General features: G+C 47.0%; 1 protein-coding gene and 1 pseudogene across 11 annotated transcripts in view; both read right to left on the bottom strand.

Annotated features, from left to right (window-relative positions):
* Positions 1-302: 302 nt before the first annotated feature.
* Positions 303-7,073, bottom strand: LOC135309338 (uncharacterized; annotated as a pseudogene).
* Positions 7,074-8,563: 1,490 nt separating this feature from the next.
* The window catches only part of HDAC4 (histone deacetylase 4), a 172,128-nt gene continuing 156,750 nt past the window's right edge, over positions 8,564-23,941 (bottom strand). For all 11 annotated transcript variants that reach the window (XM_064433403.1, XM_064433412.1, XM_064433411.1 and 8 more), the window contains 6 exons: positions 22,672-22,769; positions 16,483-16,601; positions 14,789-14,922; positions 11,079-11,163; positions 9,862-10,003; positions 8,564-9,410 (listed from right to left, as the gene is read on the bottom strand). In XM_064433403.1, coding sequence (XP_064289473.1) covers positions 9,371-9,410; positions 9,862-10,003; positions 11,079-11,163; positions 14,789-14,922; positions 16,483-16,601; positions 22,672-22,769 — 618 coding nt within the window. In that variant the 3' untranslated portion in view covers positions 8,564-9,370. The remainder of the gene's footprint in view (positions 9,411-9,861; positions 10,004-11,078; positions 11,164-14,788; positions 14,923-16,482; positions 16,602-22,671; positions 22,770-23,941) is intronic.

Below are 23,941 nucleotides of genomic sequence, written 5' to 3'. Positions count from 1 at the left end.
AAATCGAATTTCCCATTGCAGATAAAGGGGAGAGAGGTCAAATATGAGAAGGCTTTAGATGAAAGAGGAATTAGCTTGTGGAATAACTCAGTCCCAGCCCCACTTTCAGCACTCCCAGGGTCTGGCACAGCCATGGCCTGCCCAAGCCCAGCAGATGAACCTGGCCAAGGCAGGTTGTTATCCCTGGCACTGAGCCTCTTCACCAGCCACAGGCTGAGCATCCCCAGCCCCTAAAAGGAGGGGAAGCATCCCAGCGAGCCAGGGGCTGTCATCCATCAGCCTTGGGGAGCCAGGCAGCACAGTCAGCTTCCAGCCGGAGCTGTGGTTCGGGTGTGCAGGTATTCCACAGCTTCCTCCTCCTCCTCCTCCTCCTCCCCAGCTGCATGCCCCAGAGCAGGGGTGAGCACCCGGCTGTGGACATTCCCTAAAAGCAGCTGGGGGGTGCAGCCCCTGCTCCCTTGGCTGGCCCGGCACTCCCCTGTCACATTCACATTTTCAGAAACGTCCCTTCACCCGGGATTTTTCTCCTGGGAAGCTGAGAAGCCTCAGAGAAAAGGAAAACAATTCTTATCTCATTTGCTTCTCCTGTGTTGTGCTCATGTGGAATGTGTTTGGGGATTGTTTACCCACAGGTGATTGTTCCATTGGATTCTGGTGTGAGTTGTTTTCACTCTTTGGCCAATCAGTGCCAGGCTGTGTCAGGACTCTGGAGAGAGTCACGAGTTTTCATTATTATCTTTTTAGCCTTCTGTAAGTATCCTTTCTGTATGCTTTAGTATGGTATAGTTTAGTATTCTTTAGTATAATAGAGTATCATAAAATAATAAATTAGCCTTCTGAGAACATGGAGTCAGATGCATCATTCCTTCCTTCCTGCCACAAGGGTCCCCAAATACAACAGTCCCAAGCCTTGGCAGGGCTCAGGATGGGCTCAGGATGCTCCCAGCGAGGTTTTCCCCATCTCTGCTCCAAGCTCCCTCCCTTCCAGAGAGAGCTCTCTCCCCCTTTCCCAACGCCCAAAGGATTTCATCCCTTTTGGTCCCGCTTTTCCTCCACAGGAGGATTTGGGAGCAGCCCAGAGGCCGCCCTGCCCGCGCTGGGGACCCTCAGCAGCGCCGGGACCTTCTCCAGGATAAACCGGCTCCTGGATAAACTGGCTCCAGGATAAACCGGCTCCAGGATAAATCACCTCCAGGAATTCTCACCGCTCACCAGCGGCTGAACTCAGCCAGCTCAAAGGCGGCTGCATTATCCACAGGGATTGGGGGGGATTGCAGGAATTGCTCTCTGCTAGTGGGGAAGGAGGGATTTTTGGTTTTTATATTCCCTCCCCTTTCAAACTCAAACCTGTAATTGAAGAGTGAAATTCTGAAAACTTGCTCAAGGACACTTTAATCGCCTTTAAAGCCCAGGAATTGCTCCCCCTTCCCTTCCCGATTTAATGGGAAACAGGTTTCTTGTTCCTGCAGGCACTCTGAAGCTGTTGACCATTGGATAATTGTGCCTTGACATAGCACAAATGCACAATTCTGTCTGCACCCTCATCCTTCTAAATACAGTAACCACCCCCCCCCCTTTTTTTTTCCCCCCCTTTTAATTGCACTGCATTTGAAGGAGTCCCTGATCATGGCAGGGGGCTGGAACAAGATGATCTTTCCAGTCCCTTTCTGTGATTCTGTGACTCTAAACCTTCCCTCCATGGGGCAGGGGAATGAATTAATAAAGAAATAGATGAAAAAGACTCAAAAGGGCCTGTAATAAATCAGATAAAGGGCACCTGTCTGTGGCTAGTGCACAGTGATGCTCTGGCTGTGTGATCCAACCTACACAGGAAAAGTTTTTCCCATTTCTGCTGTGCAGCAGTGAGATTTTGGGGCGGTTTTGTTTCAACCCCAAACATTTCCTTCTGCCACTGAACCATTTAATTTGGTGTAAACGTGGGCAGAGGTTTGCTTTTCCCTCGTGGGCATCCAGAAGACACCTGGCCCCCCTTCTGTGTCCCCCAGCCAGGAGTATTTTCCCTCAATTAGGATGGGATTTGCTCCATTCCTGCTGAAGCCTTCCATTAGCACAGTTGTGGGATGGGAGTGTATTCCCCAGCCTCAGCAGAAACTGGCTTTGCCAGCTTGTGCTGCTGGAAAAAAGGCAGACTGTGCCTTCCCCACAGCCTGGGGAGCTGAGCTTTTTACCACAATTTTTGAAGTGTATTTCTGTTGCTCTGTGAACAGCCTGCCCTGGTTTTCCAGGCGCCTCCAGAGGTCCAGCCCTTCCAGGCCCCTGTGGCCATGAACCTTCTCCAGCCTTGGCCCACGCTATTTTCCCTATCATTCTCTCTATCCCAGGGCAGCTCTGCAGGTTGCACCAACACATCACACCCAGGCAGGGACAACAAATGAGCTGCCAGGTGCCTGAGTGAGCTTCAGAAAATTCCCTAAGAGATCAACCCAGCCCTAGGAGAAAGTTTCTACTCCACACAGATCCAAATCCCGTCATAAATCCAGGATGTTTTGCTGGCACAGAATGAGTTCCTGCCCCGTGTGCTCAGGTTGTACATTTAATATTGGACCCTTTTCCTCCCCCTGCAGTGCTCCCACTGCCACAGGCATGCACCAAAAGCACAAAGCCTTGACTTGCTGCCCAGAGGCAGAAACAGCCTCTTCCTCCTTTAAAAATATTAGTAAAACAAGTGAAATTAAGAAAATTAAACTCAGTGAGGGACCTGGGAAAGGTGTGCCAGTGCCAGGCTGGGCATCCATCCCTCACACCCAGCCACGGGCACACATCGGAGGAGCCACAAGGGAAGCACCTCCTGTTGGACCCCATTCCTTGCAGCACAATGTCCTTTTCTTTGGGATCAGCAGTAAAAATTCCTGTGGCTAAATCAGCAGGTGCCACAGCACTGAGCTCAACCCCCCCTCAGGTTGATGTCCCTGTGCCAGGGTGAGCTGGGAGCATTGCAGGTGAGATGATTCCTGGCACTGGGGCTGGGATGGCACCCGGAACAGCCCCCACCCCTCCAGACAAGGCCTCTGCCCCAGCTGGGTCACCCAGAGGTGGGATTTCACTCCCAGAAAGGAGCTCCTGGGAGCTGCAGGGGCCCTCCCAGCCAGGCTGGAACCCCCAGATCCTGATCCTAAAGCAATCACCAACCCACACTCTGCACAAATACAGGGACACCTCAGAGCCCCTTCCAGGGCCTGAAGGGGCTCCAGGAGAGCTGGAGAGGGACTGGGGACAAGGCATGGAGGGACAGGACACAGGGAATGGCTTCCACTGCCGGAGGGCAGGGATGGATGGGATATTGGGAAGGAATTGTTCCCTGTGAGGGTGGGCAGGCCCTGGCACAGGGTGCCCAGAGCAGCTGTGGCTGCTCCTGGATCCCTGGAAGTGTCCCAGGCCAGGTTGGACATTGGGGCTGGGAGCAGCCTGGGACAGTGGGAAGAATCCCTGGCATGGCAGGGGTGGGATGAGAGGGGACCTCCCAGATCCTTCCAACCCAAACCACTCCATGATTCCCATGAATCAGGCTGAAGCAGCAGGGGCTGTTTCACTGCTGAGGGAATTGGGAACATCCGGAGTTTTCCCTGGGAGCCCTCCCCACCCCTCCCACCAGGAGCCCTCGGAGAGCACCAACCTGCTGCTGCTCCAGGGAGTCACTGCAAGGAGCCCAGCACTGAAGCGTGGCCTTCTCCCCTGTGACCACAGGACAATTCCAGGTGACACACGTGCAGCACATGGATTTTGGATGGTCCAGGGGGCTCCAGAGACAAGCAGGAAGCCAATCAGAGGGAAAATACGGATGAAAAAGGCCGTGAAAGGTATAAAGCTGGAGCTGCTTCACCTGGAAACTCAACTGGTTTTTTGCAGGCGCTTGTCAACACGCACCTGGGAGCCACAAGGGAAAATCCAGGAGCTATTCCATGAACACCCCAGTGTAGACATGGGTATATTTTGCCCAAAAAACCTCTCTGGCACCAAGACCCCCTTCCATGACACGTCAAGAACCCAACAGATGAAATGCCCCATCCCAGCAAAGGAAGGAAAGAAGATCAGCAGCAGAAACCTGGGTTGTACTATAATTAACTTTTTTCTTTTATTTACACCACAAGAATAACAAGTTGTCATAATGTGGTACAAAATACTGGACTCCTAATAAAGTTGAAATTGAAGTCGGTACTGTCAGAGAAAGACACCATTGGCCAGTAAAAAAAAAAAAAAAAAGAAAAAAAAAACAAACAAAAAAACCCCAAACAAAATAAAGAGAAAAGAGAAAAATGAAATAAAAATAAAATAAAAACAAAGAAAGAAAAAACAAGAATGAGAAAAACAATCCAACTCCACCAGTTTAAAAGAAAGGACCGTCGGAAAGTCGAGCACAAAGAATGCTACCATCACTGAAAGTAGGGTCCATACAAGAAGAGTGAAATTGTGTCTAAATTACAGCGTAAACCGGTAGCTGCTACCAATGGTGATGTCATACTGAGCATGTATAGGTATAAAGTAGAATATAATATCGTTACAACTTTTTGATACTACATATCTGTAATAAGCTCTCGGGTGAATAATGTTTCAACCCCTTCCCCCCCATCCCCACCCCCACTTTTATATATATATTATATATATAAGTTTGTCATCCTCATAAATTGGAAAATAGCGCCTCCACTATGGAGCACAGAAAAAGTGTTAATTTATTTTCTTTCAATAGGATACTTTTTTTTTCTTTTTCATCATCAATATCAAAGACAAAGTGAAGATGAGCTGAGAACGAGCCCAACTTCATGACAATGAAGAAACACGTTTTGCCTCTTGCTGTAAAGTCTCGTTTTTAAACCACAGTGTTGCACAGTACACGACTGCTTAAAGTGAAACCGAGCAAAAATACATCATGTAAAAGTAATTTCTTAAAAAAGTTAACGCAGCTGTGCTGAAGAGTTAACTCTTTAAAGTCCTCCTCATCCATCCATCCATCTGTCCGGCTCCTCGGAATGAATGACTCTGTGTGTTGACACAAGGGTTGCATCCAACCTCCCCACCCAGCCGAGAAATCAAAGCAAAAACACCAACCCAAAGGAAAATAATAACAATAACAATAATAATAATGACACAGGCAGTTTACTTGGTGTGTTCGGCGTAGTTTCCCTAAAAACACTGTTTCCACATAAATACAATAAACTCTATTATTGGTAAGTCACAAGTGCTAGATAAACGTCTTAGTTTTTTTCTTTTCTTCTTAAAATGAGAAATGTTTAAGTAGTCCTTTTTGTTTTTTTATTTATTTACTCTTTTTAACAATAAAAAGCACAATTTCTTCTTATTAAGTTCAGTAAGACTCCAAAAAAAAAATAAAAAAAGAATTCCCACTCTTCTTCCTTGGTGTGTAGCTGTGTGGGTGAGTGAGTGTGTGTGACAACAACATCCCAACCTTTAGTCTCCACAAATGCCACGAGAGGAAAAAAAAAACCAAAACAATATAAAACCAAACCAAAACAAAAACCAACCCAAAGAAACCCCAAACCACCTCTTTTTTTTTTTTTTTGTTGTTTTTGTTTTCTTTTTCTCATTATCGTTTTCAAAGCTGCCAAGTTTGGCGTGCAAAATCTGTATACAATATAAAGACATGCCAACCTTACAGACCATGCAACCTCAAGGTGTAGGAAACTTAAAAAAATATATTCATATATATTTATATATATATTTATATATATCAATGCCCGTAAAAGAACATGGGCCCAAAAAAGTTTACAAAAGGAAGAATGGAATGAGTACATGACCGTGACTAATAAAAAAAGGAATGTTTTGTATCGAAAGTAAAAAAAAATCCCAACAAAAAAACCAACCAAACAGACAAAAAAAAACCACCAACCAAAAAACCCCCAATGGTTACTTGTGTACTGCAAACTGGGCCTCACTTCACTGTAAAGAGGATTGAAAGATGTTGCTTTTCTTCCCAAGCAGGTACAAAGGATGCCCTGGGCAGCACATGCCGGGATGTGGGAGCATCCCGGGCTCCCACCCCGCTGGCACGGCCGCCCCTGTGGCAAAGTCATCTGAAATGGAAAGCTTAATGGCTCAAAAAGGTGAAAAATCCCCCTGAAGAGCCTCAAAACGAGGGCTCCCTCCTTTCCCTCCGTGCCTGCACTGGCCCTGGAAAGCATCCCTGGGGAAGAGCATCCCCAGGGAAGGTCACAGCCCAGGGAAGAGCGTTCCCAGGGAAAAGGGGGATGCTGCGAAACAAATCCACATTGCCAGGAGTATGGAGGAGACGAGCTCTGTCATCTCGGGAAAAATCTTCCCATCCCGGCAAAAAGCTGAGGGAAAGGAAGGAAGGAAGGAAGGTGTCATCCCAACAAGCTCCTCCAGATTTTCCAAAGGAACCGGCTCAGCACAGTCAGCTGGCAGCCCCCGGGAGAGCAAAATGGAAGGAAAAAGCTTTGCCACAACCGGGAGCAGAAATGTCAAAAACCTTCCGGGGAAGAGCTGACAACACAAAGGGAGGTGTAAACACAGGCACTGCCCATGGCACAGGGAGCAAAACCTCACATCTGTCACCAAATTCGGCAGTCGGATGGATTTGAGATCACAGCAGCAGCGTGGTCAGAGGGAAGAAAACCCAAACCACAACATCCCCGGGTACGTGGTGCTCTCACACGGGGGGATTTTTAGGATATGCCGAGGACAGGCCTTGCCACTGGAGCTTTTTGGGGTTTTAGGACGTACTTGGGTTTGCACAACTCAAATACTGTAGTGTCTGGTTCTGAAACTGTGCTAGAAATTGAGGAAGGAAACAAAAGCCTCCAGCATGGGGTCATGCTCCCGATTCCTCCCACGAGTGAGTCCTGAACGGAACGAAAGCGGCTGCTTCGAGAACTGGAAAGAAGAGAAGTTACTGGAAGCAACCCCACCAGTCACCATGGGAGCAGGATAAATGAAGGAAGGGTGGTTAAGGAGAAGCTGTGCTGGGAAGAGGGATGTGCTGTCCTATGCTTCCTATGGAGGAAGGCACGCGGGGAGCGCCGTCTCCCGAAGACACTCCACGCTCTGTGATGGGGCTCGCAGCCTCTCCCACCCGGCATTCCCGGGAGGCAATGACCTCCTGGGGTGGGGGGGGCAAAAAAAAAAAAGCCTCCAAAACCCCTCCCAGCATCAGGAAGAAGAAGAAGAGGGGAGAAAAAGAGGGAGAGAGGAGCCGGGGAGTTTGCGGGTATGTCCGGCAGAGAGAAAACACCGGCGGTCCTGGAGTATCCAAGGAGCCTTCCCGAGGGCAGGCAGCACCAGGAGCCGCGGGCAGGACAAAGGCATCGCCCGCTGAACACTACCAGGTAAGAAAATTCCTTATTTTCTTTACAGAGCTACTACAAGAGAGCTGAGGAAATATACAGTTGGCGGAATCGGTACAACAAAGGAGCCCATCGCGGTCCCTCATCCTCCTCCTCCTCGGTAAAATGCGCCCTTTCACAGAAAAAAACAATCTCTGTTGGTCTGCCCACAGTTCCTTACACCTGCAGAAAGCTGCTCACTGTACAAAAGAGTTGAGGAAAAGGAGAGAAAACAATACAGAGAAAAAAAAATTAAAATAAGAAAATAAAAGGAAAATCCATGTATCATAAAGCAAGAAAAGAGGGAGGAAGAAAGGTTTAGATGCTATTGCCGTTCAGAAAGGAAACCTGCCAAATGGAAAAGAAATGTCAGAGTCACACAAACAAGGCTTCTGGAGGGTTTTGGGAAATATCCATATAAAAATTAACAGCAAATTCAGTGTCTTTGCTATAAAAAACTTTTTTTTCTCATGTTTGTTAGAAAAGGATCACAACTAAAAACCTTAAATTAAAATACAAATGTTTAGGGTAGTTGCCCAGTGGCTAAAGTGTTGGCTTTCTGAAAAACTTCCCAACCTGTCGCCTGACAAGTCCTCGAGTTTCAACCTAGATCCTTTTCCAAAAGCACCTTTGACGTTCCAATTCCCAAATCTGTCCCTAGGGAGCTTCCAATGGCTACTGTTAGAGTATGCATTTATTACATATATTTGTTTTCTTTTTTCTATAAATGCATCATAAATATTCTTCTCAATAATTCATAGGAATCCGGTTTCTAAGCTTGGAATACATTTGGAATATACATTATACACATATATATATTTATACCTAACAATTTAAGCAATATCTCATGCTAGTTGCTTTTAATAAAAAGCATTCCAGTCTTAAAACCTGCATTTGTGTCTAATACATGCTTCAACAACCAAATTGGTAAGTTCAATTGCTAGATAATGTAGAAGAGAGAGAAAACATTTGAAAATTGGTTGTTAAAAATGGTTGAATTTCAAAGACCCAACAGTATTTGCCACTTTTTTGGCAACTACCTTAATTTTTTTTTCTTTTTTCCTTTTCTCTGAAACAGCAATGAAAGAAAACAAAACAAATCCAAACTTGTCGACAGTTTTTGGAGACGCTCTGTTCAGCTGATGCCTGCTTCCCACCATCATGCCAGCACAAGCCAAAAAGTCTTCCTTCCTGATTGCAGTCCTTGGCTTTCCCAACCAGAGGAAAAATATTCAGGAACTGCTGTGTTCTTTTTTTTTTTCTTTTTCTTTTTTTTTTTTTTTTCATGTGTGTTTTGTTTTTTTTAATTAATTTTTACTTAAGGCATTGTTCCTCAAACTTCAGAAAATCCAGCTGCACCAAATCCATCAATTAAAAAAAAAGGCACAAACTCATCTTCAGATGGCTTTGGAGACAATAAAGCCGACTCCATCTGGGCTACCGTTCCCCCCTTCTGCTTCCCTTTGCTTTAGGTGTCAGATGAGTCCCTCGTTCCCTGTCCCTCCCCGTTAAAAATTCACCATCATCTCCCAACGTTCCAGTTCCGACAAGAGCTGCTGCTGACTCACAGGCAGGCAAAAGCCATTTCCAAATATCCAAGAAATGAAAGTACACAATGGGTTGAGTGGTTCAAGCGGAGATTGCTCAGTTGTGGGTAATCAACTTTGTAAGCACCAGTTTTATGTTAAGGTTTGTTTGATTTGTGTTGTTGAATCTTTGATTTCTTTATCATTCTCGCGTTTCGTTTTTGTTTGGCAACTCTGCCAAAGACTTCCCAGGCATCGTTCCTCTTTCTGCTCCCAGTGAGGACCAGAGGAAGAGTGCCCAACGTGTCAGTCCTTTGCTGCTCTTCACCAGCGTTTTTGTCAGCAAAAAGAGACTCAAAGATGCAGAGAGATTTGTTTTTTGTGTTGCTTGCTTTGCTTTACACCTGGCTGTCCTTCCGTGTTCGGGAAATAACCGTGACAGGACGCAGGAGTAACAAGAGAAAGCTTCTTGGCAGAGCTTCAAGACGAAGACGAACAGACAGGAGAACTCCAGCTCGAAGGTGGGTGCTACAGGGGAGGCTCCTCTTCCATGGGTTCGTCCTCAGGTCTGAGGGATTGTGCAGGCAGGCACGGTGGGACAGAGAGAGGAGAGAGAAAAGAGGGTTTGGCATGATACAGCTGGACAATTCGTGGTGCCAAGTCTCACTCTTTATGTTCCCATCACCTTCCCACCCAGCCAGCTGGGATCACCTGAATTAAACTTGCCACCAAGAAGGGTTTTTGGACCATCTCACTTGGGCAACATTAAGATTTTCCCCAGCAAAATAAAATTCCTTTTTGTGGTCCAAAACCACGCTCAGAACAGAAGGCTCAGGCACAGGGTGCATGCACAGAGCTCATGGCTCTGCTGCTCTCCTGCCGCCCGGGAGGTCTTCTGGGAACCCATGGAAGACAGGGGATGTGGGGAGCACAGCAGCAGTGGCTGAAAGGAGAGGATTGACCTGCAAGGCTGCTCCTCCTGGCTGCCCAGACTGGAAATGTGATGGGAAACCACTGACCTCTTCTCCGCCGGCTTCACACCCACCGACAGCGATGCCATGGCCGTCACTGTCTCTGCCTCCTCGTTCTCACACTTCTGGGCCTCCACCAGGGAATATCCCACCGTGGAGGCAAAACGCTGCAGGGAATGCCAGTACTTGCCTGGGGGAGAGGTGACAACAGGGCCATCAGGGCACCATTCCAGCTCCTGCTTTCCCAAACCCAGCCACCGGCTCGGAACTGCCCAAGGAACACTCATCTGATCCATACTCTCACTTTAAGGGCCTTAGGTGCTCAAAAAACAATTCCTTTTTCCACTTCAAATACCTCAGAAACTTCTAGACCTAAGGACAAGTGTGCCTGGAAATGTCTCTCTACCAAAAAATCCAGGAGAGGGAAGGATGCAGTCCAGGTCTGGATCCACCTGCTGACTGCCACGTACTTTCAGTGGGCAAATCCCTGAAGACTAAAGAAGTCCAAGATGTATTTAGAACCATTAAGTTGGAAAAGACCTCCAAGACCACCAAGTACAAGCTTCAACCTCCAAAGTGTTTTTTTTTATGTTGGCAGTTTGACACCTTTTTGCATTGGGAAGAGCACTGGGAAGGCTCCAGAGGAAAGAATTTCCAATCATTTCTCCAGGCAAGTTCAATGCAATGATTTAAAACTGCTTAGCTAAATAAACCTAAAATATCAACAACTGTCAGCAAAACTTACAGAATATCCTTGGAAGGGATCATCCCTTGGGAGAAATCATGGCGTCCAACTCCTGGTCCTGCACAGGACATTCCAAGAATCCCAGCCTGTGCCTGAGAGCCTGCTTCACTTCCACGTCTATCTACTCCTAATTAATGGGTGCCACAACACCCAATAAGACTTGTGCTATTCAGAGATACTTAATTGCTTTTGAAGTATTAAGAGCACCCTCTGATGGCAGGACAGTCTGTCCTTTGCAGAGATTTTAGACCTTTTAATTTTTGTTGGGTTAACAGCTAGACTGGATCCTCCTGGAGGTCTACCTAAGCCGTGCTCTGATTCTGTAATTCCCCCTAAAGGCTAAAGCCCTGCTGGGCACGGCTCCATCCACAGTAACACCAGCCTGCAGCTGCACAAACCCAGCTCAGCGTGCAGTGACCACCAGCAAACTGGGAAACGGGAGCAGGGAGCTGGCAGAATGGTGGGGAAGCCCAAGGGGGGGACCCCAGGGACCCAGCTGGGTCGGTGGGGCTGCACTCACTGTGGATTTCGATGACCTTCTCCATGGAATGCACCGCGTTAGCATTTGCTCTCTGCTGGAAAACCTTCTCTGGAAGAGGGTCAAGCTGGAGAGAGAGAGAGAGGAACACCAAAGGAATGTTACCATTGAATCCCAGAATGGTTTGGGTGGGAAGGAACATTAAAGCTCATCCCACTCCATGCCTGCCACGGGCAGGGACACCTTCCACTAGTCATTCTGCAGTGGGAACATGCCTGTGCTACCCCAGGGAAAGGCCTGCCAAGCACTGATGGAGGAATATTTTAGGATTTATTTGACTTCCTTTAGAAAAACTCAAGACGGAGAAGACACCTCTGCCCTCCCAGGTTCTCTACTAATGAATGAATTCATCCCAAACCTCCAAGGTGGGCTGTCCAAAACAACACTGCTGTTAACTGTGCTGAAAACAGCTCAACCAGGGATGTTTCCCAGCAAAGAACAGCCAGAGTTTAAGAGTTAAAAATATCTATGGCAAAGTTTAACTTTGCTCAAAGCCAAGAGAAGCTGCAGCCAAAACTGCTCTTATGAGCACATGGCAGCCATTCCATAGGTACTTCACGGGATGCTGCATTCCAGATTCAGTAATTATGGATTGTACTTTTTATTAATTCTCCACTCTAAAAATAGTTCTGCGCCAGACTGGTTTCTGTATGACATTGAGTGAAGGCAAAAGCAATTCCTGGATAAGTCTTTATGCCAGAGCTTTCCAAGGCCTCTTGGTTGACACTGAGACAAAGCATGTTCCTGATTCCAGAAGTCACTCCTCCTCCTGAAATAGCATTCACAAAGAGCCTCAGCCTGTGGCAAAGGGAGCAAAAAACCTCTGGGCATGAGGCCTTCTTGTTTGAAGGGCAGAGGCTGGGGATGTCCACGATGGACTGAGCAGCCCTGCAGAGTAATGGGAAAGGAACGGTGGCTAACTGGTCTGGACTGCCATCAGCAGACCTCAAAATCATGGAATCATGGAATACTGGGGGGTGAAGGGATCTTAAAACTCATCTCATCTCACCCCCTGCCATGGGCAGGGACATCTTCCACTGTCCCAGGCTGCTCCAAGCCCTGCCCAGCCTGGCCTTGGACACTTCTAGGGATCCAGGGGCAGCCACAGCTGGCCTGGGCACCCTGTGCCCAGAGAACAATTCCCAGGGAACAATTCCTTCCCAATATCCCATCTAACCCTGCCTTCTGGGTTAAAATAGATTAAAACCATTTCCCCTTTTCCTGTCCCATCAGAGCCTTGCCTAAAGTTCCTGTCCAGCTCTCTTGGAGTCACTTTAGGCACTGGAAGACTTCTCCCTGGAGCCTTCTCCAGGCGGAACAACCCAAAGTCTCTCAGACTGTCTCAAAGTCTCTCTCTGATTTCCCACTCCTGATTTCCACTGAAGCCCTGTGAGCATTGCACAGTTCTGCCAGCACAGCAATGCAGGTCCATTCCCCAGCCCTGACCCCCTCCCCAGTGTAGTAATCAGCTGCACAGCCCCAGCTCTGGTTTAATTTCCTGGCAGGCTGGAAAGGAGCTGGTTCCTGCGCTGGCCCCGTGCTTCTCCCGACGCGGGAGTTTTGATCTCCGCCGGTGGACGCCGTGCTCAGGGGACTGGCACTGCTCCCCTCATTTCCTACCAGCCCCAGCGGAGCTCCAGGATGGCTCCTGAGCCAGCCCAGCTCCCTGCAGCCCGCCCTGGCCACAGCTGCCTGTCCATGTGTGTGCAGGCAGGATCCTCCGACACGCTGTAGATCAAACCGCATCAAAGGGCCGCAGCACAGAGCTGCAGCCGCTCCCCCCGACTCCCCTGCCTTCAAAAGGTTCCAGGAAAGACCTGGATCAAATGAGTGCTTCCTGCTTTCTGATGTGTGGGTAAGCCAGGGAATATTACCCTATCTGCCCAGCCCACCTAGGACAAGTGAGAGCAGGTCTGCGTTTAAGTGTCCTTGTAGCCATGATTAAAATAATCAATGGTTTTTATCTTTAAGGATTAATATTTCCTTTGCTCAATGAAATCAGGCAGCTCACAACATCCAAGGCATCCTGAGTGCTGAGCTCTCCCCACAACCTCACACTCCCAAAACACACCCATGGCTTGGATCAAGCACTTATTTACTGCTGGTGGTTGCAGTCAGCCTCCTGTGCTCCTAGGAGCACATTGAGCAGGAGGAACGACATCCTCCAGGTGTTATTCCCATTGCTTCCCTTTCAAAGTGCATCCTGCACCCAAAGGTGGCTGGAGCCAGAGGAATTGTCTGTAGTGACCACTTAAAACATATGGGTGCTACAATAAACACCTCACAGAATCCCAGGAAGGTCTGGCTTACAAGGGACCTTAGAGCTCATCCAGTCCCAACCCCTGCCTGGGACAGAGACACCTTCCACTATCCCAGGCTGCTCCAAACCTAATCCTGGCCTTGGACACTTCCAGGGATCCAGGGGCAGCCACAGCTTCTCTATGAAACCTGTGCCAGTGCCCCACCACTGGAACCCCCCTGTTTCCATGCTGGTATGGCAGCTGCCTCCTGAGTTTTCAGCTATTCTGAGGGTTGAGTGCAGGCTGCAGCCATTCCCCGTGCCCAGAGCCTTCTCAGAACTGCCTGGCCAAGCACAAGGAGCAGGATGCTCCCTGGACACTGGGAGCTGGGATGCTGGATGATGGAAGCAGGTGCTCCTGATGAATCCCAGCTGGTTTATCTCCTGGCCTGGCTCCTCCAGCCTCCCACCTAACGCTGAGTGTGGACACTCCAAGACAGAACACTTCTCCAACAGGCTGAAGGTCAAACTGCTCCACACCGCCATGCAAATCCAAGCTCCTTCTCCGTCTTTCCAGACACCTGATGGCCACTGAACTACAACCTTCTGCAGAAATCAGGTCCCACTGGAAACAGACCCACTGCTCAGCTCCTCTGGAGCTGCACGTCAGCCCAAAGTATCCGTACCCAAAAGCCCTCAAACATGGTTTCAAGCTGCACCAGAGGAGGTTTAGGTTGGATATTAGGGAAAATTCCTTCACTGGAAGCATGCTCAGGCATTCAGTCAGGCTGCCCAGGGCAGTGTGGAGTCAACACCCCTGCAAGGATTTCAAAGATGTGTAGATGTAGCGTTCCTTCTTTCATCCCACTGATACTAAAAGTGGGGGAGAAAAAGCAGAAAAGATGGAGTATCTAAAATTTTCTCTGCAGGAAAATACTCTGAGCTCTTCAGAATCCAACATCTTGCTGTATTTCTCTGTCTGGCTCTTATCTCGCAATCATCCCCCCCTAACCTTTCTGGTCAATTTTTCTGACACAGTCAAGGCTTTTCCTACACAGCAACGTGCAGAAAATAGAAAATGTAACTCCTAGGAAAAAACCCAGCTGCAAACCATGTCAAGCAAGCTGCCCCATGTAGCAGCCACAGGCTGTAGACTAGAGAGGGGAGCAAAGAGAAGGGAAGACTTGCACAACAAATTCAGAAATTAATTGAAAGAGCTGTTTTTCAAAGAGCACGAAGCGAATTATTTGGAGAAAGAACAAACCCAAAAATCATTCTTAGCTGTTTCACTCATTGCACGGACTGCAAAGCACAGGTGGCTTTTAAGCATAAAACAAACACTCCTATAAACACCGAGTGTCAGAAGGATGCAAAACAACGGCAGAAACTTGGCAGATGGGAGGATGAGACGCCCAAAGGCGAGGGGGGGGGCGGGTTTTGGCGGTGCCTGTACCTCGTTTCCCAGCAGGGCAGACACACAAGCCTCCGAGGCGTCGCAGATGGCCGTGAGGTCGTGGCCACCCTCGAGGGCCAGCACGACGCGGCCCCCGGCCAGGCCCATCAGCTGCTTCGTCAGGTACCCGAAGCCTGCAAGGAGGGAACAGAGGAAATGCAGGAGAAGGGCAAAGGTGGTGGCTGGAATGGGGCTCCTGGCAGAGGATCAAAGAATTAGGGAGAGGAATTACATCATATTAAAAAGCCAGCGGGGATTTGAAAAGGCTCGGCGCATAACGCGAGCCAGGTTGGGCTGCAATGCGCTCGCTGCGCGGCTCCAGCTGCAGCTTCCCTGGGATGGATCCCTGTGTCCCCCACCAGCACCACCACAGCTGAGAGCATCACCATCCTCCCCTTGCCACCCCTCAGCACCCCAAATTAAAGCCAGCAGCCAACATTCCCTTTGGAAGCAGGGAAAAGGGCGGATTTCTGCTGGATATTGCTTTGGGGGAAGGGGGAGGAAGGGGAATGGGCTCAGTTTGGGTGGGGATAGCAGCAGCGCAGTGCCCCAGAGAGATTTAGGTTTGACATCTCGTTCTCAGCAGACAGCTCTTCCCATCCATAATATGCTATAAAAATTCCAGGGGCACCCGGCACTTTGATCAGATGACACACAATACATTTCTGCCCCCTTTAAACAAAACAGAACCAAGCGGCGAGGATTTAAAAAACGTGTCCTCAAAGCAACCTTCCCCCTCCAGGAGGAAAAAAAAATAAAATCAAAAAGCCAAACAAAGGAGAAGCCAGGGAATTTCTACCCTCCATCCCCACTGCCTGCTTTCTGCCTCGGAGCGAACCCCTTTGCGAGTCGGCAAATTAACAAATTAACAGGCAGAGAAAACCATCCACTGCTGAGCACACAACTGGTTTTGTGAGAGGAGCAGAGCATGGCAAACTCAACCAGCAGGTAAACAAGACCTTTCCTTTCCAAAGTGTTTCTGGATATCTCAAGGAACTTGCCTCTTGTAAACCTATTTCACTTTATTCTTAAATAAAGTTTACAGGTTCAGCTCCCTTATGAGGTTTTAAAGTTCACTGTAGAGAACAACTTTTCTGGCTGGAACAAACTCTTAAAAAATAATAGTAAAACCCTTTTTGCAAGAAAAACTGTCCTCTGGATTAATTTGAAGGAAAGAGTGCCAGGTAAACTCCACATAACCTGGGGGGGGGATTTCATTGCATCTCCCAAAAACATCCCAGACCCAAAGCAAAAAGGAGGGTTTGTGGATGTCTGTAATTAATTCAAAGGTGGATATTCAGCTCAAAATTTTAATAAGGTGTCCTGGAGGAAGAAATGGATTTGTGGTAGCAATGAGAGTGTTTAGAGCTGGCATGGCCTTTTTCTGCAATTTTATATTAATGCCAGCATAACTCTCTAATTCAGCAGAGATGTGACTACAAATAAATTACACAATATTACATATTGAATATTTCAAATTTGAAATATGCAATGTTTCAAAAAACCCCCAAAATTAAGGCTTCAGCTGGGCCAAAATATGCATTATAAAAAGATAAATGCCATGAAAATTCAAAGAAGAAAGATGAAAGCTTTGCCATTGTAATGAAAGATCTGAAATAGACCCCGCAAAGTAAAATCTGGGAACACTGTCCTTTAATTCATAGGACAGCAGCAGAAGTAAAGCCCCCACTTACATTTTGCTGACAGATTATATCCTCCCAGGGGTGTGGGGTGCCCTTCCACAGCATCGAAACCAGATGACACCAGCACAACATCTGGGGCAAACTCGTTGGCAATGGGCATCACTACTGTCCTGGAACACAGAATATCCACAGCACACACGTCAGGGGGCTCCTGAGCAAAGGCAGGGGTGCTTAAACCCTCTCACCAAACCCTCATTCCATGGCAGCAAAGCCCACCTATTTCTCTACAAGGTGAGAGCCTGGCTGGGAGAACTCCTTGCACTCCCTGGGATTTCCTCCACCTCGTGTTTTGAGCAGGCAAATGAGTTGTCACCCCTTGTGTTTCCCATTTGGGATCTCATCCTGATTTACATACATGGGAATAAGGGTAAAGTAAGAGGGCATCTGGCTGCAAAACTACCTGGGAAACCTCACCCCAAGGCATTATCTCCATCCTCAAAACATGTCCTCTAGGCTTTGCAAAGTGATTCCTTCCTCTCTTGCTGCACCTCTCATTTCCCACAACAAAAGGCTAGAGTGTGCCATGGGGCAGAACAGCTTTAGAATGTAAATATAAATATCCCACCCAAATCCACCCCTCCCAATGCCAGTTCCCCATCCTCGGACATTTTGTTCACTAAACAATGGATGGAATTGTTCAGCATGCCCATCCTACTGATTGTTGAAGTTGTAGTTAAATGAAACAAGGGGTCTGTTCCTGCGGTTTCTCACCAAAAGACCTTTTTTCCCCCTCTGGGTTCTCCCTCTCTCCAAACTCCACAAATTCTCCTCAAAACCTACAGGAGGTTGCAAACATCCCATTCCCCACATCAAGACACACTTCCCAAATTACATTTTTTCCATTGTAACTGCACCTACTGAATTCTGGATGTATCCCTAGGGCAACCTGACCTGTAATTTCCCCATTTCCCCATCCTAGGAACAGCCACCAGCCAGGATAACTTTCTAGAGCAGGAACTGAGGTTATTTTACCCACATCCCAAAGCATGGACCTGTAAATCTTTGCACACACGAGAACCTCACACTTTATTGAGTCGAGTCGTTGTGATGCTCTAAAAACAGAGCCCAGGGGGGCTTGTTCTGTGCTGAGATGGCTGAAGTGCTATCAGAATGCTCATAAAAGCTCCCAGGTTTGGCCATGAGGATATTAAACAGCCAGGAGACATATGCCAGAGTCAGCAGCTCGTGACATCCAGCTGAGCTCATGCCCCTCAGAACGGGGCATCAGCCTCTGCCAGGCACTGAGCAAACCCATCCTCCAGTCTCCTCTGCCACCACAGAGCAGGAACAGGCACCCAGACACCAAAAAACAACACCCCACACACCTCCCACCTTTGTTTTCCTAACTATTTGCCACAGGAACCCCAGAGCCTCCTGCAACATTGCTGATCTCCGTGTGCAGACACAGAAACCTCTGTGAGAACAAAGGGATAGCATTTCCCCTCAATAGATACAAAATCCCAACAAGGAATTTGAATTTTCTCCTCTGACAACATGATTGCCCCTCTCTATTTTGCCCTTGGGGGATGATTCCATGAGGAAGACAAGAGCACAGCTCTGGCTGGTGAGTTTACAGTTTGGTGGAACCCACAGAAATTTTTAGGAGAAACCACCTCCCTCACCACGGCCTGAAGCAGCAATTCCAGAGCAAGTGCAGCAGCCAAAGGTTTATTTTCCCTGAGCTTTTTCATTCCTAACCCAAGGAAAACTGCTCAAAGAATCAGATTTATTTCCCCCCCTCCCCGAGTTACGACACTGTGGGAGCTGCTAGGATCTCAGTGGAAGTTTGGGATCACCAGAGCCAGCCCAAACCTGCATCCCCAGGGGCTGGGGATGGTCCATCAGCACTGAGCAACCCATGGGATCACAGATCCATGGGGATTCTCAGCCAGGGGACAGCTCATGGAGCACAGCATGGCTGGGAAGAACCCTGACCACCATCTCATTCCAGCTCCTGGCACAGGTGTCCTGAGGCTCCTGAGGAATGGGGCAGCTGGTGACCCTCAGCTGGAGGTGGCTGTGGGTGACAGTGGCACAGTGACTCCTCCAGCACAGCCACACAGCCCCCAGGGCTAACCCTGAGCCCTGCCAGGGGCAGTTTGAGGAGAGAAAAGCCCTTCTCCTCATTCCAGTATGACACCAGCATCCCAAAGCCACATCAAACTCTGTCTGATGTTCTCCATGGATGTAAAACTTGATCCAGGAGGGTCAAAGCCAGAACTCCCTCATTTTGTGTTTTCAGTTGTAAGAAAAAATGACAAAAATCCAGAGTGTTTCTGAGACTCCATCTGTGGACAACGTTTTGGACACATCTCGTTCAGCTTTTTGCTTTTTAATTTTCCCTTGTCCACAGACAAAACCAGCCCCTTCACTCAGATCCACCTCAGTAAAGCCAAACCCTCAAGGGGAAACAAGGATTAAACTGGAAACAACCCCTTGGCTTTGCCCTGCTGATGAGACTCTAAAAAAGCCAGAAATTTGAATTATTACCCAGGAGATAAGCAGCTCTGCCTGGAGTTGGGTCTTTTAAGGAATCGCTGAGGTGGCTGTAAAGTTATTCACTGAGTAATGAATATTCCTAACACTGAATACTTATTCAATCCATGTAGAATTTTTTAAAAAAACAAGGAAACCAAAATTTCCCTAATTTCAGAAGCTTGTTTTGCTTGCTTAAAATAAATGAAATCCTTTTATTTGCCTGGTTACAGCTGAGCTGAACAGCTCTACACAAGAGCAAACTGATGGCTGCAACCAGCAAAGCCTCCCCATTGTGTTCTGCAATCGCTTGGGAGAGAGGAAAAAAGAATAAATGCAATTTTAGATCTATTTTCCAGAAGGCTGAATGAACAATTTTTAGCCTGGCATTAGCTAATTCCCCAATTAAATGCCTAATAAATGACAGGTAAATGAAACTATCCTACAGAGGATTATTTTGGGCTTTAAATGCTCAATTGCAGTGAGTAAATTGGTGAAACTCAGAAGGCAGAACACTTTTTTAGAGACTTTTTCCCACTCTTGGCCAAATCTATGCTTTATATATATATTTTTTAATATGTGCTATGTATAAATTTATTTATGTTAAGTGTATATATCTATATTATGCATTTATTTATATATCTATTAATATATTTTATATTTCATGTATATCATGTGTATATTTCTATATATGGTTTTATACACATTACATATTTTACATATATAAAATAAAAATGTTATCCACTGCTCCTCAGGCTAATCAGCTTCCTGAAAATTCCAGTCTTTGCTTCTTCATGGTCATTTACTGTGTCAAAAGGGATTAGGAATTTTGGGATGAAATCGACGTGGGGAGAGCATGAAATTGAAAATACAGCAACAACCGTTCCAGGCAAAACATCAGCATCTCTTCCCCCTCACCCTCTTCCTCGCTCCTGAAATGGGTTATGGATCGAGGGAAAAACCTAAATGCCCCTAAAATTGGTCTCTGAACTTGTTTAATGCTTTTTGAAAGGAAGGGGGAAGTGCAGTCCTGGCTTTTTCCTTCTGGCTGAGGTATTTTAAATAAAGTCAAAATTGGAATCAAGCTGTATGTGGAATCATGGCTGGAATTATTATGGTGGAATTACTGGGAGAGGGGAAGAAATTCTCAGACACAACACAACTGCTGGCATCATCGGAACAACTTCTTTGCAGTAAATTCAGAGGGAAACTCCTGCAGATAAAACATTTTAAATTTCACTAATTGCTGTTCCTGTGTAATAAAGAACCAGCTGAAGCTTTCCCATTTTTCCTACAGGTCTCTTAGCTGGATTTGCACCTGGATCAGGAGGATTGAGAGAGGCAAACAGGATTTCAGCTGATGTAAAATGTAAGGGAACAACAAAGCCTGGTCCAAAAAACCCCTCTGAATTTTACAACTTGTTTGTTTCTGTAACTACGGAACAACAGCGGAGGCACCGGGAATGTTCTGGGCAGTTCAGGACTTTGGGAACGACGTGCCCTGCATTCTTCCCATTAAACTGACCCCATTTCTGCCTGATCTGTGCAATCTGGGATTGCCCAGCACTCGAGGGGTGACTTCAGACATGGGCTGTGGAGCTGACTCTGGCCCAGCCGCAGCTACCCACAGGATGCAGGAGCTCCAGGCTCCCAAAAACCTGCCAGATCCCTTCTGATCACCCCCTCCCCGCCACAAAAACAGTGCACCCCAACCTGGAGCTGGGGCAGGCAGTGATTTCAGCTGCAGGTTAGGAAGGCAGCAAGTGACAAAGTGCAGAGGAAAGCTCATTTTTAACTCTTCTTCACTTCTGATACGTCTCGATGGCATTAAGGACCATCCAGAGGTCAGGAGAGCTTGGGCACCCCAGGACTAATAATTTAATAATATTTGGAGAGAGGATGAAAATCACTGATCTGAGTTCCGATCTCTTTCTTGCATGGAGCAAACCCACTCTGAAATAGGTTTTCAGTGTGGGGATGAGTGGTTTCACTGGGATTTATTTATTCCCTCATTTCTCTCATTCACAAGGAGAATTATCTCAGTTACTTTCATTTCTCAAATCCACATACACTGGCTTTTCCTGAAACACAACAACAAAAAATGAGGAGCATGTTGCTTATTTAAATCTGCTCCTTTTACACAGAAAAAGGACTTTTTTCCCCCTAGAAACAGACAGGCATGTGAAGAGTTAAGGCTTGGGAAAAAAAAAAAAAGAAAGAGTCTATCAGTATCTTTGCCTAGCTCAAAGGATTTCCACTGATTCCTCTCCAGACTTCAAAGCCTCACAGTTTGGCATTCGGACTGGTTTGAATTAAAGCTCAGTTCTCCACTGCGAGTTTCCAAGTTCATGGTGAAAATGCCTCCTGCTTCTGGAGTTCATTATGGCCAATTTTCTTATCTTTTCTTCATCTTCGGTTTGATCCCCAGCAAATGCAACGTGGCATTCGACGGGGTGGAATAACAAGGTGCTGCCTTGAAGGCATGTATTGTCTCAAGGGGCTAAAGCAAGAAAAGAAGGGGGAAAAATAGGATATATGACCCATTCCCTTCACTTTCTAACTCTCGGGGGACTATAAATTGCAAACTTCAAAGCGTTATTTTACATTAAAATCAATAGAAAGATTTGGGGGGTGGGGGGGAAAAATGTTTTTCAAAGGAGCTGGTTAAGATTTAAAAAGGTCACTTGATAATGTACTATCATGGCCAAACTTGGCATAGGATGAAAAAAATGCTTCTCCTTTAACTTATGGTTAAACTGAAGGTGTGCAGACTCTGGGAGGAGCATCCCCTAGCTCCCCCAAAACTCCCCAAAATAAGGGCTGTGACCCACTCCAAAGGCTGTTCCCTAAATAGCTGCAGTGTCCAGGCAAGCAGACCCCAGGAATGGCTGGCAAAGGCCTCAGTGTGCAGCCCTGAGCCTTTTCCAGGAGCCTGGACACTCAGTTAATATTTAATGTCCCCAGCTCCAGGTGCTCTGGCTATGAAGAGATCCATCCTGGGGTGGCTGGGATAGCCAGGCTTCCACGCTGGAGCAACGTGCTGCCTTCCCGAGCCAGGAATGACACAAATGGCAGTAATTTGGTGTCATTTAAAATCATGTGTGTTCTCTGACGGCTTCATGATGGCAGAATGAAGAGGGGGAAAAGGCGCTTTTTGCTCAGCCTAACGGGATGTAACAGGGAAGAGCAGAAAATAATGCTCCAGGATTTAATGCCCTTCCACGAAGGTGATGTCCCAGAAATTCACACCCCGTGCTCTGGCAAGTGTGTGTGTGTCTGAATTTAGGCCACCAGAGGTGTGAGGAGGACAGAAAAGCACTTCAGATTGTTAAAGGAGAGGCCAGGTGCACCCACGGCACAGGGGAGGCATGGAGTGGGACAGGACAGTGCCCAAGAAAAATCATGGACTGGTTTGGGTGGGAAGGAGACTTAAAGAAGATCATCCAGTGCCACCCCTGCCATAGGCAGGGACACCTTCCACTATCCCAGGTTCTTCCAAGCCCCAGTGTCCAACCTGGCCTGGGAACTTCCAGGGATCCAGGGGCAGCCACAGCTTCTCTGGGCACTGTGTGCCAGGGCCTCTCCTGGATAAATAATATCCAAATTTTAAAGCTTATAAAAAGCAAATCACGGAGAATGGCACAAGGAGAAAGAAGCCCAGACGAAGTGAAAAATACATTTGTGAGAGGGAAAATTCAGTAGTACCTGAAGGCAGTTAAATATTCCGTGTCTCCCATGGGCGGATCCAGACCACCAGTAAATGCCATGTTAACATTGAAACCAACTCCTGCTCCTGTGCCAACCTGGAAAGGGAAATGGAACTCTTAATTAGCAAATTCTGGCAACAAATCTTTGCTGTTTTGATGTTCTCCCAGTCAAATTTAGATCTGGATCCAGCAGTCAGGTAGATTAGTCCCTGGTCCCTGAAACAAGAGGGACAATAAAGCTCCTCCACGCTCAGACTTTATGGGAGCTGAGGACTGGTGGTGTTTGACTGCTGCTCACCCAAAAAACCACCCCATCATCAACTGCACCCTCCTGATTTTCCTGCAGCAGCGTGCGCTGCATGTAATACCTTTGCATAATTCATTTCAAGCTTGATTCAAGAGCATGTTTTATATTTCACTACAGTTGCAACTGGGGGAAAAAGTGTATTTTAATCAGAGTGAGCTCCCCCTCTGCTGGAGAAAAACAGGATTCACAGAGAAGGGATTTTGGCTGCTTGAGGGACATGTGGGTGGGAGATGTAAATACATCCCTCTCCTCACTTGTACTGCAAATGTCCCCATCTGCCCTGCCTGCAACTACCTGAGAGAGGGGAAAACTGAAAAATAAACCAGGGTTTTCCAGCCTTTTTTTTTCTGTTTTTTTTGCCAAGAATGTCTTTGCATATAAAAAAAAATAATTAAAAAGTGAAAATCAATGTGTTGCACAGCTGGATAAAACTGCATGGCTTTTATTGCACATTATTCCTCATACTGGTGCAAATATTTTTGCTAGAAAAACACAAGGGTTCATCTACCCACAGTGGGTTATTTATCCATGATTGGTTTAAATCAAACTTGTTTTGTATTCTTTCTTTTATTTGGTCTAAAATGACACATCTAAAAATTACTCCTTTTTTAAACCAGATTGCTAAAAAGCAGGAATTAAGCCTGATACAAAGGGCTGCTGTTCATTCCCTACAACAGTCAGCAGCATCACATAACATTTAAGTTTCTTTAGAGGTTGAAATGGAAATATTGATGTTTTCTCAAGCAGAAAATGTAAAATTGACAGGGGAAGGAGTTTTCAGATGTCACCTGGAGAGTCTCGGAGCACTCTAAGTATTCCAAAAAACTTCCCTCTGCTAAATCACACTGAAGGACCATATTTCCTGCCAGCCCAGAGGGAAAGGAAGGATGTATTCATCCAGAGCTCAGCTCTCAGCCCCACTGGCCCAGCCCTCTTGCTGGATTTCCCACCAGGAAAGGGG

The sequence above is a fragment of the Passer domesticus genome, chromosome 10, assembly GCF_036417665.1.
Source record: "Passer domesticus isolate bPasDom1 chromosome 10, bPasDom1.hap1, whole genome shotgun sequence".
NCBI lineage: Eukaryota > Metazoa > Chordata > Aves > Passeriformes > Passeridae > Passer > Passer domesticus.
Note: the sequence above shows the minus strand (reverse complement) of the source record. Positions and strands in the feature narration are given on the sequence as shown.